Source organism: Sinocyclocheilus anshuiensis, unplaced genomic scaffold, assembly GCF_001515605.1.
Source record: "Sinocyclocheilus anshuiensis isolate Anshui unplaced genomic scaffold, SAMN03320099.WGS_v1.1 scaffold1647, whole genome shotgun sequence".
Classification (NCBI taxonomy): domain Eukaryota; kingdom Metazoa; phylum Chordata; class Actinopteri; order Cypriniformes; family Cyprinidae; genus Sinocyclocheilus; species Sinocyclocheilus anshuiensis.
The window spans coordinates 696,940-716,069 of record NW_015549848.1 but is presented as its reverse complement, the minus strand read 5'-3'; the positions used below and the strand labels follow the sequence as shown (position 1 = coordinate 716,069).

General features: G+C 36.4%; 1 protein-coding gene across 1 annotated transcript in view; it reads left to right on the top strand.

Moving 5' to 3' along the window:
- The window catches only part of LOC107660937 (testican-1-like), a gene marked incomplete at its 5' end in the record, with an annotated part of 108,087 nt that overhangs the window by 4,759 nt on the left and 84,198 nt on the right, over nucleotides 1-19,130 (top strand). Inside the window, 2 exons of the mRNA XM_016450377.1 lie at nucleotides 2,397-2,442; nucleotides 14,426-14,497. Of these exons, the coding sequence (XP_016305863.1) occupies nucleotides 2,397-2,442; nucleotides 14,426-14,497 (118 nt within the window). The remainder of the gene's footprint in view (nucleotides 1-2,396; nucleotides 2,443-14,425; nucleotides 14,498-19,130) is intronic.

The window sequence follows — 19,130 nt, the reverse complement described above, 5'->3', positions numbered from 1 at the left end:
AGTCAACCAAACATATAAAAGGTTACACTGGTCAGTTTAAATAGACCGTAGTATACCGGTCCACTCTGCTGTTATGCCAAGGACGTTTTTGCTCATGTGAAGAGGATGATCTTTTCCGTCTATATGCGAATGTGTGTAAAGTACAAGCCTAGTTTACATTTTAAATAATAGTTTAACATTCAAATACATTAGGAATATGAAAACATTTGGATTTTTGCCGAATGAGACGTGAGCAGTAAGCTCCAAATACATCTAGTCAAACCCACGCTCGCTCAGTCCTCGTACACGCACGCATGCACTGTCATGATCTAATGCACTGTAAATGCCGGATTTTTAAAAACAAATAGGCCTACCGCAATGCAAAAATTTTAAATCTGACATTTTCCGGAACAGGATCCAGCAGGATCAAATTAAGTACTGGTCATAATACTCACATGATAATGTTTCATGTGAGCAACAGTGTGTTTTGCTGCAGCAGCGCCGATGGAAGCGGTTCACTGACTGCGCAGCACAGCCACACGCGCCACAGTTACGTTTGGGATAATCTATTTTAAATGCCATAATGTCAGTTGGAAACATTGCAATTGTGTTTTAAAATACAACAACGAGCACCAGGAAACCATTTAAAGAGGCGCATTCAGCGGTCTCCGTGACGGGATAGGAAACAGTCAACAAAGTAAAATTATCTCAAACGAGCTCTCTTCATTTTATCAAATGATCATAATCACATCTATTCATTTTACAATCCTGCTACTAGCATTTTATTCAGACTAAATCCCCTTTAAATTGGGTGAGAAAGCGGTTTTTTTTTTTTTTGAGTAACTTTTGCACATCCTGTCCTGCATAGACGCATTTTGCAGCATTAAGGTTAACGATTAATCGATTAATTGATCGTTCATTTAAACAACGATCGATAATGGAAATGATCGAAAATTGACATCCCTAATATATATATATATATATATATATAATGCCATTTAAAATTTTGGGGTAAGTAGATTTTTCTAAGCACAATACAGAAGGATCGAAATCTTTTTCTCTCTATATGCTAATTAAAACTATGATCTGCTCAGTGGTTGTGAGGTAGTTCTGCATTTAAAACAGCATGTGGTGTGTGTGTGTGTGTCAGTGGGACTTTATCTATCAGCTTTAGTGTGTTTGTCTGCTCTGTCCTGCTGCCGGCCTCACTCAATATGACACTCACACACACACACATGGCCGTGTCTGAGTGTACAGCTAACCTGTCATGCCCGCGGGCTCTAAACTGTCACTGCAGAATAACATCAGAGAGCGGGAGCACGAATGAGACAGTGAAGGGACAAGTGAGCAAACAGGAAGTGAAAGGAAAGCAGAGGAACAAACACGCAGCCGGAGTCAGTTAGTCTCCCGTGAACTGTGAGACAGTTTCTGGCTTTCTCAAACACTCCAGCCGCGCTGTCTGTCTGCGGGGCAAACATGAGACGGATAATCTGACAGCAGATAACCTCCAGCCTGCCCGCAACACTCATTTACCTATACCACAGAGAGACAGAGGGGAAGATCAAATGAATCTGTGGACCAAATTCCTGTCTGTGATAGTTATTTGTGCAGCAGGCGTTGTGTTGTCGTGCGTGGGTTACAGATAAACGCTCTCGCGCTCATCCGCATGCCGCTAAAACCTCTCACTAACTTTTTTGAAGCCACAATTAAAAAAATATGATATGCATATAGAGATAGAGAGTTGGGGGTTCGGTGTCTTGCTCAAGGGTCTCACCTCAGTCGTGGTATGGTGGAAAAGAGCGCTGGTTATTCACTCCCCCCACCTATAATCCCTGCCAGACCTGAGACTCGAACCCATAACCTTCAGGTTACAAGTCCGACTCTCTATCCATTAGGCCACAACTGCCCCCTTTTGTTTTATTTTACATTTTTAATTTTTATTTGTTTTTAAATTTTTTATCTTGTACTTTTGAAACTACAGTAATTTCACTGTTTAGTAGTAGTTTGAGAATCAGACCGAATTTATACCAAAATAATAAAATATATCTGGGTGAACATTTAACCACTAAAAACTGAAAAGCAGCAGACACCACTGACTGGTTCACATCCCAAAAAATAGCGTGTGAAAAGAGCCCTTCGATAGAAGGAGAATCAGACTTGAGTTTGCCTCAATCATTGAAGCGAATGCCTCTGCAGACAGTCCATTTACTATACAGCTTTCATTAAAAACATCAGCAAACAGTCTGTCTGTACACTTATCTCAGTGTCAGACCAGAAGTCATCATCTCTGTCTTATTTCACACTGTCCTTCAATCATAAAGCTATTTTCTTCTTTCTGAAGGTCGTGACGGTAGCCTTGAAGCTTGACTTGTGTCTGTCTGAGGATTTTAAATGTGTGCCATTGTGTGTTTCTGTAGGACGATTACTTCAGAGCCTGGAATCCCAACAAAGCACAAGACCAAGGTAAGAAGATTCAGCAGAAACGTGTGTTTCTTGTTCACAACCATTTTCTCTGTGGCTTTTATCCATTTATCCACCTGACCCTGTAGTCTCGCCTCTATCTCGCTCTCCTAACCGTCCTTTCTGCTTCATACATGCTGTATCTCTACCCAGATTAATCATAAAAAAAACTCCAATCAAGTGCTGGAATCTTCATTTCAGTGTATCGATCCTCGTCTCCGCTTCAGACATGAATCAATACAGCGAGCCAGAAACACACACACATAGCTAAATTAAGACATATCATAGACTTCTATTGTTTTTATAGAAAGATAATTACAATTATCTTTTACAATCATCTTCAACCCAAATCCTAAGACAAAACGTGTGTATTTCATTCATGAATGGTTTTTGTGATTGAGGGCTTTAGATTTACCCCCACACACACACACAGCATTCATTAAAAAGGATGCAAATCTAACACATTAGAAATGTTTTTTTCTGAATCATCAGGGAAATAAAAAAGCTCAAATGAGCAGAATTAGCTTTCTAAATCATTTTAGTGGTCAGTTTCTGTTCTGTTTCTGTTGGTGTACCTGTAGTGATAATTCATTGTGCACAATCACAATGTTTTTACCTCATTTCAGAATATTCAGTCAAGCCTCCCCTAGTGAAAAATAAATATACTTAAATGCATTTGAAATGCATTTATTATATGCTAAGTATACTACAAATACATTTTCATATTTATGTACTTAATACAATGCTATGCAATTGTACTTTTAGTATACTAAACTGGTATACTTAAAGTCTGCTAAATTGGAACAACTTATTTTATACTTAATGCACTTTAATTGTGCAGAAGTAGTGTTGAGGTCCAATTAAAGATATACTGAAGTATATTTGATTGTGCTAAAGTGGAACTATTGCAAGTATACTTCAGATACACTTTAAATATTTAGCATTTAAAGACCAATATTATTCAAAGATCATACAATCATCATCAAAAGTGACATTAAAACATTAAAAACATTTTAGACTTAGGGCCCTATTTTAACGATCTACGCACGTTGTGCACCCGCCTATAGGCGCATATTACTAACGCGCTGTTTAAATAACAAAGAAAAAATATTGCTATCTATTTTCAGTTCCTCAAAATAACAACGCGCCAACAATGCGCCTGAGCACACCTCTTTTTTAGACCAGTACGCCCATGGGCGCACAAATGGGCGCAAATGCATTTGCTATTTAAACAACGTGGCGCAGGACTGGAAAATGAGAACTGCGTCGGGCTGAAACTAGCAAAAACACTTTCGCCTGTGTCTGTCACGCGACTCTGTTGCCCTTTCGGGCTTGAACTGATGGTAAAACTAATGACATATTAACTGTCTTGATATTTACTTTGAAAACTGAAGCTCGTGATTATGGTAAGGGGCGTTACATTTCCGACTCGTGCTTGTGGTGTTCGGCCAATCACAATGCACTGGGTCAGCTGGCCAATCAGAGCAGACTGCGCTTGTCCATGTCAACATATTCTGTTACACCAAATACACAAAATAATGATCTTTAAAATAGCATAATATGACCCCTTTAAGAAATGTGCATTGTGCACAAGTAGTACGCCGAATAAAGTTTAATTATAATTTTTATATCAGTTAGGGCCAGTTTTACTAAACAGGGCAAATTAGGGCGAGAGCGCAATTCCTAAACAGCGCCGATGGGCGTGGAAATTTTGTGGGTGATTTACTAACAATGCGCAAATTAAACAACACAGACGCAATACAACAATACAATTACAACAATACAACGCAATACAATATATTGCGAACAACGCAATATACCAAGCGTAACGCAAATTAGCGTAGTCGCGAATAAACAATAAAGAAATAAATAAGCCAGTTGAAAAAGGCCAAAAAATTAAGGGTTGCAACAGTTTTGATAGAGCTGGTATTGCATGACTCCTAGATGAGGGTTCCAAGTCGTCTTTTATTTCCTGAAGCAAATTAAAAATAACATGGCTTGGCAAACGATATGTTCGGATAATGTGTTCTTTCCAAATAAATGAATACGTGTGGAAAAATCCTCTCTCTTCTACCACGCACTCTCTGTTCTCTGCGGTGCCTTCTCCTAGCAACAAATTGCATCCATTTCAAGGTGCAAAATAGTTTACGACATGCTCTTCTGGGGGGTTAAATAATGGTGCAAATGCCAGTAATTTGACGAGCGTAAACGTTAGTAAAATGCGTTGCATGATTCATTTGAATACTCTCCTCCCATAAATTTTGTGTCTGAAAGGGAAACTCCTAGAAATGCATATTCAATAAGGTCAGGCGCAAAAATGACTGTCCATGCCTTTTCTGGAATGCTGAATAAATAAGCTTTCCATTGATGTATGGTTTGTTATGATAGGACAATATTTGGCCGAGAAACAACTATTTGAAAATCTGGAATCTGAGGGTGCAAAAAAATCTATATATTGAGAAAATTGCCTTTAAAGCCAGGGTCACACATATATGTATAATGGTATTATATAGTTTCAGTTTTCAGATTTAGATATTTTAATACTTCAGTGTAAACTAAATGAAAATGAGAAATGTCTTGGCAACTAACTGAAATATTATTTTTTTGTATTTTATTTCAGCTCATTTTATTTTTATTTATTTATTTTTTGTTATTTATTTCGTTATTTTAGTTTTTATATTATTTATTGTTTTATATTTTTGTGGAAACTGTGATTCATTTTTGGGGATGCACCGAAAATTCTGAATGAAAATTCTGGGTTGAAAACAAGACCAAAAATTCTGGATGCACTTGGCCGAAAACGCTTTTCAATAATTATTTGTTATTTTATTAAATAATATGAAATATATTTTTAAGACTTTTTAATATAGTAACTTAATAATTTTAATGATACTGAATTAAAAAAAAAAACAAGCCAATAAAATAACCACACTTTTAAGTAAAACAATAAAATTGGACAGAAAATACATTAATATCCAATATCAATATTATTTTTATTAGTGCTGTCAAACGATCAGTCGCAATTAAATGCTTCCAAAATAAAAGTTTTTGTTTACATAATATATGTGTGTGTATCTTGTATATTTATTATGTATATAAATAATAAATACACACACATACAGTATATATTTAGAAAATATTTACATGTATATACATTTATATATTTATATTCTTATATTTTATATATAAACATAATATATTGTTCTTAAATATGTACATGCATGTGTTTGTATTTATATATACATAATAAACATACACAGTATACACACATATATTATGTAAACAAAAACTTTTATTTTGGATGCGATTAATCGCGATTTATCATTTGACAGCACTCATTTTTATTCAGTTCTTCTTTATTCAGTTCAACAGAATCAGATTTAACAGATTATTTTGTAATTATCTAAATAATATATAGTCCTACAAAGTAATTATTATCAGAGCATGTGAGCAGAACATGGCGTCACGAGAGAGTAGTGTCAGCATTGCCATGTAACAGCACAGTAGTGCTATTGCAAACAGGAACAAGTATATTACATAGAAATTTCATGTCATTGCGTTATTTGAGTGGACTTTGCTTTTCCGGGGAGCATGAGATGCACATGAGCAGAACACAGATTCATAGTGCGGAATATTGAGCGGAGCGTCACACCGCGCAGTACACACTGTGCGCTGAACACTGCTGGGCGGTGTGGCGCGGCATATATTTTCGGCCGTTTTTCTCTTTCAGCCAAAAACCGAATGGCAAATTATGTGAAATGATGTGTCGAGAATTGTCTTATACAGCACATTTTTGAAGTTGTAGTAAATTATTTGGGTATTTCAGGCATGTAGATGATTTGCATATGACAAGGTCGTGGGTTTGTTTCCCAGGAAACACACATTCTGATTAAAATGTAAACCTTTAATGCACTGCAAGTCACTTTGAATAAAAGCATCTGCCAAATGAATAAATGTAAAGCTGTAGAAAAAGAGAAATTGGTCTGAAGGAAAAAACATCCCAGAAAAACCTCTTGAAGAGAATAAATCCTTCACAGATGCTTGTGCTAAAGTCGCAATAGAGGGTCAGTTTCTGAAATGCTGTGTTTGATATTAATATAACATCTGCTCTGCTAAGCAATTCCGCTAACGATTATGATGAACCGCCATGAATAACCAATCAAGCTCTATTGTTTTTACAGAAACACCAATAGAGACCAGCAGACAGATGCATGCATGACCACACCATATGGAGAGAATGAGTGTGTGTGTGTGTGTGTACCATCTGCACTACTTTGGTCCTGTGTGAATGACTCCTTTAAGAAAAGCTACAAAGCATGATTTCTGTAACTAATCCTGCCGTTCTCACACTCTTCTGATCAGCTCACCTCACTGATCTCGGTAAATAGCATCGCTCTGAAACCAACTGAGCTGATTCGCTCTCTACTCACTATAGAACACCAGCTTAAGCACCCTAATAAATGACTGACTGCCTTAGTCGTACCACTCACACAACCATGAAAAGGAAGAATCTCACAGTAGCAATAGAAATTCAGAATTTGCTCTGAAAGAGCTGAACTTAAACCATCAACAAACATTTTTATTACTTTAAATTGAGCAAACATGAAAGTAAAATATGAAGTATTTCGTTTTTATAATATATATTATTTTATTTCAGCTAACATTTGTCATTTTTTGTTTAGTTTAAGTACGACTAAAAATAAATAAATTACTTGGCTCAAATAAATAAACACTTGGCTTTTGTAATATTTAAAAACATCTTTACTGTCACTTTTAATGCATCCTTGCTGAATAAAAATATTATTTTTTTAAATATATAAATGACTAAAAATAAATAAACTAAAAATAACATAAAAATGGATTCTAATCTAAATAATATATGATATATAAAAAAATTAAAATGACAAAACACAAAAAAATACTAAATGTTTAACTAAAATTAAAGTGAAACAGAAAATATAAAAATAAAGACACAAATGTGTATAATGACATGGGTACTACAACGTAAACATGGTTTATGAGGACACGTCCTGTGTCCCCGTAAAACAAAAGGGTTAAAAAACATACTAAACTGTGTTTTATGAAATTCAAAAATTGCCAGTAGTTTCCTGTGTGGGGTAGGTTTAGGTGTAGGGTTGGTGTAGGGCGATAGAAAATACAGTTTGTACAGTATGAAAACCATTACGCCTATGGAGAGTCCCCGTAAACCACAAATGCGTGTGTGTGTGTGTGTGTTACTGTATCCGTCCCAAACTTAAGAATGCCATAGTTTCCACATTGATCTCCTAAATCACAGTTTATCGATTCACTTCTGCTGAATTTTCATTAGACAAGAGAGACAAACAATTTAGAACCTCATCTTTCTCTCTCTCTCTTATAAACAACCTCCCACTGTGCATTTCTGCAAACACACTCACGCTGTGACACACACAGACTAAACTCTCTCTGACCGTGTAAGCAGTGTGGCTGAGCTTGACTAATTTAATTAGCCTCAGCCTGTAATTATTCACTTTAAAGAGAAATGAGGGTTATGATCTTGTCCATTACAGACATGACAAGAGATTTAAGGAGCTCAGAGAATAACGTGTGTGTTTTTCTGTGCGTGTGTGTGTGTGTGTGTGCGAGTGCAACATTGTCTTTGACGTAATCTGTTATTGTAGCACGGCATGCGTTCTCAGTTAATTTAATTGCGTGTGCAGGCCTCATTACAGCCTCGTTATGGGGAAATTCTCTCTGAATGCTTCATTTGCATTTGTATGGTTTTGGTGTTGAGTCAGCGTTTCAGAGCCAAACTGCAGTGGCAGCAAACGCGGTGCACAGGGACAGCAACACAACAATCTGCCCTTTAAACTGCCTGCAATTTATGCACAGGGACAATACAGCTTTATCTGGAGCTGGGGACTGGCTCCCTTTAACTGGCACAAAAATAAGAGAAAAGAAAGAGGGCAAATACAAGTAGGTTTCTGGCTAACTTCACTGAAAGATGCGGGTTGAGTATTTGATAAACGCTAAACAGATTTTTGAATGCAATACGTATGTTTGTAAGGATGATTTCAGCACAAACCGTATGTTTTGATCTTCACCCTATAAAATAGTCATGATTGTTTGCTTGGAGTCTGGTTTATTTATTTATGCATACATTTTTACTTAAATATTATATTCATTTATAAAAAAAATTTAATATATGAATTGATTGTGTTATTTTTTTAAGTTATATGATGCTTTTCAGTTTTATTTTATAATAGTATTTATTTATTTATTTATTTGCTTGTTTAACTTGTTTAATTAAATATTAACCTAAATGCTCTATGCTGCATGTTACTTTACTTAAATATTGTATACATTTTTTTTTTTTATTAAATGTATTTATTATTTACCTTCTCAGTTTTACTTTATAATACATATTTGTTTATTTATTTGCTTGCTTGTTTAACTTATTTAAATATTAATCTAAATGTTCTATGCTGCTTGTTTAGTATTATTTTTAATAGATTATTTTTAAATATTAACTTATGTTATAATGTTCTTTTAAAATGGACTTTTCTGTCTATTTTATCGGAACATTATTATTATTATTATTATTATTATTATTATAACTTTTTAAATATTAAATTAAAATATTATATGCTGCTTTTCCTGTTTTATTTATAATTTATTTTATTTTATTTTTGTATATATACGTAGTAGCACTGAGGCACTTTAGTTTTCACATTCAACCAAATGTGAAACACCATAAAGTGCATAAACGAGCAGAAAGACAAAGAGAAAATAGGTAACACGCCAGAAGGAGGATGACATTATGATTTTATTATGCCGTTAAAAATGTATTTGCAATGTTTATTTCTTCATCAGAAACAGAGAGATGAGACGGCAGAACTCGTGAAACCCGAGCGTCAGCCAGCAGTGATCCGTTCCTCTCATCATTAGTGCCGTACCGTCTGCTCTCGTATGGCCCGCGTCTTGGCCTAGATTCACTATGCAGAGCAAATCCCATGTGGGACCGTCACACGAGCACAAAGACGTTATCTACATAAGACATGGCAGGAAAAATATGAACCACAGGAAATCTTTGTAAGGTTCATTGCGTTTGCCGCAAGCCTCAACGTAAATGAAAGTCACAGAAAGAGTTTGAAGTTCTGTCATGTGAGGATTGGACACAGAAATACTGTATTCTCGATATCAAAGTGCTTCATCTCAGTCAGCATTCAGATCTGACCTGTGTGAGGACGGCTCCTATCGCGAGCTTTACTGGGAATCAAGTCAAAGGCTGCAGTCCGGAGCCGGTAACTTCCAAATGCAAGTTAAAGTTGACTTTGGTGAACAAATAAAACTACTCAACACTTGGCTTTTGTAATATTTAAAAACATCTTTACTGTCACTTTTAATGCATCCTTGCATAATAACATTTTTTTTTTTTCCCCCCACAAAAATATGAAGCAGCACAATTGTGTTCAAATCAGCATATTAGAATGATTTCTGGTGGATCATGTGACACTGAAGACTGGAATAATGATACTGAAAATTCAGCTTTGCATCACAGGAATAAATTATATTTCAAAATATATTCACATAGAAAACAGTTAATTGAAGTTGTAATAATATTTCATAATTTTACTGTTTTTATAATCAAACAAATACAGCCTTGGTGAGCAGTAGAGACTTATGCCCAGGTCATTTTCTGAGTTAATTTAGCATTGGCAGATGTAGCAGAAAGTTAACTTTGAAAACGATTGTGTCAAAGAGAGAGAAAAAGATCTGATTGGTCATGGGGTCTTTAACCTCTTGACCAATCAGCTGGCACTAATTAGCCCTGCTGCCTTCATCCCTCTCACATTCTCGATTTCTCGTTATGGTAAATAGAAAGTCAGGTAATTGGCCAAATGCGTGTTGGAGTTTGTTGCCGGCTGATGATCAATAATAGAAATTCTGATTAGCCTTTCTCTCAATCTGGCCGCTCCTGATTGGTCTCTGAGGGCCAATCATTGATTGTGATGCTCGACACACATCGGCATGTGCCGCTGAATGCAGAAATGTTCTTGAATGAATGGATTTTTCAGCTGTATTCCTCTTGCTGTAATTAATTGGGTAGCGATAATTAACTGCTTTGTGAGATGGTGCTTCAGCTTTCTTTAGAGGTCAGATGCTTTTGAAGGAGAAAACCTGGCTTTTTTTTTTCTCAAAGAGCCTGATGCATTCATAGAAAGAGAAAAGATCTGAGATGCTAGAAGAGTTTGCATTCATGATATGCTCCTTATGCTTTGAATATTATAATACATATTTGAATTTAAGGAAGTAGAATTAAAATGTTTTAAATCCAGATCAATTAATGTAACTTCTGTTCTGTAGTTTTTACATATGGAGTATTTATAGAAACATTAGCTGATATTAATAATCGATGTTTGTAATGCCAACTGATTTGTATGTAACTTATATTTAATTAATTGTATTAAATACATGAAAATGTCCAGGTTATGGACTTTAGTGCAAGAATACTTCACAGATGCTGATGTTTAGTATAGCTCAAAATGTTATATTTTCAATAGATTTTTTTTTTTTGTAATAAAATAAAATTAAAATAAAGTTGTGGTAAAATTTTTATAAAATGAAAACAAAACAACGTAGTGGATATTTTGTAGCGCTGTATGGCCCAAATTAAAATCCGTTTTTTTTAGAATAAATAGGAATATATTCTATTTAGTGACTTGAAATAAAATAAACACACACATTGTCTGATTCTGAATCCAAAACTACTGATAAACATAAATAACTGTGCTCAGACAGGTGGCCTGTTTAACGTGGCTGTTGCTCTGCTCAGACTGGTCAGACTGCAGATGCTGTTTAGATGGTGAATTTGATAAAAGGTCTGTGGTTTGATTGAATGGATAAATTCAGCGGGTCTCAGCTGCAGTCCTGCGTTTTCTTTAGTCTGTCTGTCTGAAGATGAGAGCTGCATCCTGACAGCTTTTCATGAAAACATCCATCATAGCTGTTGACGTGAAGTCTGGCTTTTGCTTTAGTGATCGCTGTAATGAGGAATTCATATTCAAACACTGTGTTTTTGTTATGTAACTATTATGTAGTTTCTGTGTGTGTGTGTGTGTGTGTGTGTGTGTGTGTGTGTGTGTGTGTGTGTGTGTGTTTGAGAGAGAGAGACATCTGTTAACACCTATTATGTGGTCTAAGCTGAAGCTTAAATTGATCAAAAGATGCTTAAGATTCAGTTATAGCTGAGTCTGGTGAGTGAAAAGACAAAATGACAAAATTCCTGATGAATCTGACACCATGATACGAAGGGAAGTGTGTGTGTGTGTGTGTGTGTGTGTGTGAGCTGGTTGGTCAGTTTGGTGTGGAATTGTTTCAGTGTATCAATTTGCAAGAGAGGCACTTGAAAACAAACAGCGTGCAAAGCAAACGCTGGAAACAAACCACAAAATCAATCAGGACAGCGAATCTGAGAGAGACTGACAGAATGAAATGAAGAGGAGCAGAAGTGTGTGTGTCCGACACACAGATAAAAGCCCACTGTTTTAGGTATCGCTGTCAAACTCGAGTTAAAATAGTAAAATAATAGTAACTCATTAACTTAAGTGAATGAAAGCTAATAATCAGCAATTTGCGATTACACACATGGCTTTATTTGAATATTACAGTGTGACATACCATGACACTGAATTGTTAGAAATATGTATGTGATGATGTAAAAGAGCTGTTTTTTAACCTATTCATTGAAATGAACTAGAACATCAAAAACGACTAAGAGACAAATTCATTATTAGCTCTATTGAACTAAAACAGGATATCGATTCCCTTTGATAGAATCAATTCCCAACAACTCAAAATCAACTTTTGTTGGAATCAATTCCCATTGCTACTGATCATTTGATGAGGAACGTTTGAGACATCGTATTATGATCTTTGATTTGATTGCAGACTTCGGTTATTTAATAAATCTAAACACAGTTTGAGATTGCTCAGATTACTGAGGTCTAGAGAAACATCTGAGACGTATGTAAAACCCTCTGTTTAATCTCTCTGCTTTCCAGTAGAGACAATTGAGATTTTAAAGAGATCTCATTTGTGATATGTCTGTCCTCAGGCTGTACGCAAACAGTGTTTCACATTTTAGCTGTCTCACTGTTAAAAAGACACAGATGCACACACACACATTGCCTCAGGGGAAGATCAGAGAGCAAACATGCAGGAAATTGGTTTGAGGTTTTATTTTGGTGGGTTTTTTTCTGATAGTGCCCAGTTATTTGTTCTCTGTTTGACCCTGTGTTCACAGAGATGGACAGAATGAATGAAGGGAAAGGATAAAAATGAAAGAAATGTGTGAAAAAGGATTAAAAAAAAAAAAACATTGTTCCCACAATGAATAGATAAACAAAGCTTACACACACTGGGCTGTGAATTGATTTGGCGTTTTATTCCCTGGTGACACAGACAGAGAGAAAGACTTTCTGTGTCATACATAAAACTGAAAAAGAGATTCAGGCTGAATTCACTAAGCAGTTGCACATGGTATTTCAAGAACGTGTTTTTTTTTCACAAACCTGCACTGGTGTAGTATTTCGATTCAGTCATTATCATTCTGTTCCGAATTTACACACCTGCAAATCAAGTTTATTATTAAATGCAAGGTAAAAACAGATGTTCGTGTTGATTTTCTTTCATTGCTCACGAGACTTGGAGTTCTCCATTAGGCTTTGTTTACATATCAACCTCTCATATGTCTCAGATACTTCTAGTAACATTCCTAGACATAAATGAGTCAGAAGATACTGTACAGCTATAAACTGAATGTGCAGAGCAGCTCGTTTAGGGCAGTTAGTTTCTGCAGGAAATGATTCCTATTCTTAATTCTGGAATCGACTCGTTAATCTAGCGTAGCGTTAGTTCTGGCAGGTCACGTTAGTCAAGCTCGCATCAGCTGACTCTCAGCTGATCCCCATCAACCTATGGGAATACGACACATATCTAAGTATTCATATATACAGTCCCACAGTAGTATCAGCAGTTTTCACATTGCTCAATAGCTAATTACCCTCCTCCATCCCCAAATCCTCCTCTGTCAGTCAGGATTCAGCCTTCTGATTCTCCTTTGAATCAGACTAATTCTAAAATGTGTACATAAAATTATTGAACTTTAACGATATCAGCAATACATTTATGTTGGTTCTGTTCTGTTTACCCTGGGGGGGTTATCGCTGCTCTCCCTGCTCTCATCCATGCTAGGCTGCATGGAGGCGCAGGGAGTTCTTGCCCAGAACGGAACCATACCGCCAGTCCAAACTGTATGCTAATTGTCAATCATCTTTGACGATAGTGGTCCTGACAGAACTGTTGTTTTCGATTCTTTCGATTAGAGGCACATGTTCACCTCACCTTAGTGTGACTATAGACCTTTTTCCTGTGTAAATGATGAGCGCCGCCATTACGAATTCTAACTGCTGATTGGATGCTCTTCTGTTCCCGTCTCTATAGGAACCCATTCAAATAGTGCCCATCTGTTTTTAATGTAGCTAACGTCGGCAGCTTCGTGTCATCTACACACTCATTAAACTTAAACAAATGACGGTTATTGCGACATTGTAAAGTGATGGCGCTATTGAGCCATCTGCTTTTTAAAAACATTTTAATAGGTTTAACATTAGATTATCAAGTCAGAATATACGCTAATTTGACTAGAAACATTGGAAACCGGAAATGCAAAGCATCCTTCTGGTTAAGAGTCAGGCATGACTTCCGCATTCAGGAAAACTTATATATATGAACAGAAATGTATATTCACTTTTGGCATTTCAAAGTAAAAAAATTATTTATTTATTTTTTTTGTGAATTGCACTTCCGTTATCCTATATTATTAACAAAGCACACAATGCTGTGAAATACAGTCGACTGACTGTAACTGTCATTGCAGAAACATGAAGGATATTTATCCCTGAGTCTATGCGTATGTGACAGTGATGATATTTGTTTCTTACAGAGATCGGGTCGAGCCCACGATCAGAACTGAAACCTAAATCACACTCACAGACCAAGAGAAGAACTACTGACGGTGAGTGAACATCTATCTATCTATCTATCTTTTATCTATCTATCTATCTATCTATCTATCATCTATCTATCTATCTATCATCTATCTATCCAACTATCTATATGTCTATCTGTCTGTCTGTCTGTCTGTCTGTCTGTCTATCTATCTATCTATCTATCTATCTATCTGTCTATCTGTCTGTCTGTCTGTCTGTCTGTCTGTCTATCTATCTATCTATCTATCTATCTATCTGTCTATCTGTCTGTCTGTCTGTCTGTCTGTCTGTCTATCTATCTATCTATCTATCTATCTATCTGTCTATCTGTCTGTCTGTCTGTCTGTCTGTCTGTCTATCTATCTATCTATCTATCTATCTATCTGTCTATCTGTCTGTCTGTCTGTCTGTCTGTCTGTCTATCTATCTATCTATCTATCTATCTATCTGTCTATCTGTCTGTCTGTCTGTCTGTCTGTCTCTTAAACGTTTAGTGTCAGTATGAATTTATAGAATAAAACACAGTAAAAAAAAAAACAGTAAAAATGTGAAAACCTATTACAATTTAAAATAACTGCTTTCTATTTGAATACATTTTAAAATATTATTTATTCCTGTGATTAAAGCTGAATTTTCAGCATCATTACTCCAGTCTTCAGTGCCACATGATCCTTCAGAAATCATGTAATATGCTAATTTTCTGCTTAAGAACATTTATTATGATCAGTGTTGAAAACAGTTGTGCTGCTTCATATTTTTGTGGAAACCGTGATTCATTTTATTTTTCAGGCTTCTCTGATGAATAGAAAGTTCAAAAGAACAGCATTTGTTTGAAATAGAAATCTTTTATAACATTAGAAATGAACATTCTGTCACTTAGGATCAATTTAATGTGTCCTTGATGAATAAAAGTTCCAACTTCTTTCAAAAAAAAAAAATGGAATGGAATGGTTGCAACTGACCAATAATTAAAAATCCGTGCAATAAATATTATTAGTTATCATAAATATTATAGCACATATATAGAAAATAAACAGACCGTTAAAAAGCCAGATTCCAAATTCATAAGAAGATGATAGCTTGACCTTTGACCCTGTGACCCCTGTGCCCTCACAGTCTCTCTCCTGTGTTTCATATGGCTGCATAATTCTTCAACTCTTGTGGTTTCTGTCCTGGTTGCCACAGCAACAGAGAGTCTGACAGTAATTGGGCCACTCTCCTAGAGAGGTGAGGGAGGTGAGCTTTAACCCCCAGGGGTCAGAGTTCACAGTCCCACCTGAAGTGGCTCTGCGTCTCTGTGATTAGACACTTGACCCACATGCCTCAGAGAGAGAGAGAATAAGTGGGATTTGAATTAAAACGAGCCTGTCCGAGTCGTCTGACCCCCTCGTGTCCAGCGGGCAGCCGTAGCGTCTGACAGCCTGCGTGGCTGAATCTGCACTGGCACGCTGAGCCGAGGAGCCGGAGTGGCCTCTGGTGCTTCATCTAATTAAGCCGCGGGGAGGCAAATGGCTGGAGTCAGTGAGCGAACGGACCTTGAGTTTTCTGCCCATCCTGACGTCTCTAACAGCATCTCATTCATTACTGAAGAGGCTTCACATTGAGAGTGTGCGGTGACTGAATGATGCCTGACATAGGAAATAATAGCCAGAAAAATCAAATTTTTCCAAAAGGAAGAGTTTAATTCTAGAAGTTTGAATGTGTTTTTTGTAGAGTATCATATTTGATCCATCAGGCTTTTGTGGCTTATATAGTCTGATGTAATGAGAATATGGAGGAAAAACAGCTAAATTTTTTATTTAGAGGCCCAAACTGAGCACAAATATGCAATTTACGGCAGGTGCTGGTATTTATATGGACAAAAAGTATGAAATTCTGATTGTAATGAATTTCATACTTGAATTTCATAATGTAAATCAGTGAGATCTTTATAACAGTATAGCAGATACTTACTAGGGCTGGGTTTTGACACACATTTCACGATTCGATTCTGCTTCACAATCTTGCGATTCGATTCGATTTCACTTATTTTGTACATATATCAGGTACAGTACATGCCAAATTTTCTCAAGGAAAACAAATCTCTAAACTAATGCTGTAAAATATACATGAGAGTCAGTTGGTACTACATTATTAAGGTTAAAATTAACTGATTTGTAGACAAACAGTTAAATTACACTCAATTAACTTTTTATAATATTGAAGTTATGGTAACACTTTACAATAAGGTGTCATTTGTTAACATTAGTCAGTGTATTAACTATCGACATGATCGAGCAATCAACAATACATATATTAACCTATACATTAATCTTTGTTAATGTTAGTTAATAAAAATACAGTCGTTCATTGTTCATGTTAGTTCACAGTGCATTAACTAATGATTACAAACACAACTTGTGATGTGTCTCCATTTGACAGGCAGTTGGTGACGTCAGCTGAAAAGGAAAGCCATTATTATATTGATGAAATATTGAAACATTTCCTCTGGAATAACGTGCACCATAGAAGGATTTCACGTCGACTTTAACAGTAAAGACTCGCTCTGCTAGTTCACATACACACAATTCTGTCTTGTCTGCAGTTTTCACACTTTGATTCCTTGATTCAAACCAGTTTGCCGTAGCAAAGACTAAGTGCTTTACTTTTGATGTTTATTGTCACAATGGTTTTAGCACCGAAAACTAACAAGCTCAGATGGCAAGAGAAAGCAATGAAAAATGCATTATTGTCTCGTAGATGAATTGCATGTCATGCAAACCGAATTCAACAGCTTTCACAACAACCGAACAGACTCTGGTCTAGTGTGAAGGGTCTGACCTGAGGAAGAGGAAGCTCGGTGAGTGAGTGTTTGTTCTTAGTGCAAAAATGAGACAAATCGTAATGGCGTGGGCCAAAGCGGTTTCATCTGCGCTCCTCTGCAAATAAACGACACCAGCTGAGCCAACATGAATCTAGCTGTTTTTCTAGCATTTTAGGGAGTACTTCGTCATGTCTGAGCCAAAATGACCGCCGGGCGGCGATGAAAGCCAGCTGGGATGTACAGCTGCGATTGGGCCAATATGGCTGCAGGACAGGTATCAAAGTCTTCGGGGACGGACGGTGCATTTTCAGCCAGGATGGCTTGCAGCTGCAGATATGTCCTTTGTCAGTGAAACGCTGGAAAGGAAACTGGGCAGTGGACGGTGACTCACCTCCGTCACCGCCCCAATTAGAGCTGACGTGCCAAGAGGAGAGAACAACGGATGAAAAAGACGAGTGTTTTTTACCGCAGTAATTCCCACTGCAATTCATCACAAAGACAAGATCCCCTTTCCTCCTCTTGTGAAGAAGGAGAGAGTGAAAACAGACACTCTGAGCGAAGCTGCAGTGGCCCTAATATGTTGTTTTTGCTAAGACCGTCGCTGTGTGAAACTGCCCTCTGACAGCAGAGAGACTCGCCCTCACAGCCACAACAACAAAAGAGCAGTAATGACATATCAAACAAAACCAAACAACTTGCGTTTATTTGCCATCTAAGGTAACAATGTTACATAATTAGTTGTGTTTTTTGTTAGGAGCAATAATGTAACATTCCCCCAAAACACTGAAAACACTACACAATTAATATACATCTCATATTTAATATTCATTAGTCAGTTGTATTCACATTGATGCTATGCCTTTATATAATAGATACCATGTGTATATAAATATACATACATATTTATTAATTCATATGTATCTATTATTAATTAGTTTATGAATTTACCATAAAATTTGATTTTTTTATTTACTATTTCTGTAAGTTACATAATTACGACTATAGAGGAATGACTGTGACTGTGAAATGACTGTAGTTGTGATTCATTCAACTGATTTGTTCAAAAACATTGATTCATTCAGGAACAAAAAAAAGTGAGTGGGTCATCGAAGCATTCATTCAACCGATTCTTTCAAAAGCATCCGTCAAATACACTAATCAAAACAAATACACTACCAGTCAAAGGTTATTGAACAGCTTTTTAATGTTTTTTAAAGAATTCTCTTCTGCTCACAAGTAGTGTAGTGTAAGTCACTGAATTGTTCTCTCAACTGATTTGTGTAAATCATTTACTGAACCGATTCTTTCAAAAACACTAATTCATTCAAGAACAAAACTGAAGTCACTGAATCATTCATGAGACCGAATCGTTCAGACACAACTAGAACTGATGAACCGATTTGCTCAAAAACAGTCAAATCATTGAGAACGCCATTCTGTTCTTCAGTTAGTGCTGTTGTGGATTTGTTTGTAACTACTACGACTGGTGGAGTGAATATACACAAAAGTAACTGGCAATATTGTGTAAAAAATCTAAGTTACTCAGTTTAACTTCATCTTTATTGAATTGTTCAGCAATATCTCACTCGCAATGGTGCTTGTTGACCTAATTATCAACACGACTGTCTCATATGTGTGCTCTCTTGTTTTCTTGCATGCGGTTCAAATGATCATGCCGTTGTGTTTGTGGTTTGAGAGAGTGAGGGTTGAAGGGAGTGTGACAGGGCAGATAATCAGGAAGGGCTAATCCGCGTCTCTCGGGCAGTTGAGGGTGTGGTGTTTGGAGTCTCTTTGAGCGCTGTCAGCAACACACACACACACACACACCCACACACACACACACACACACACACACA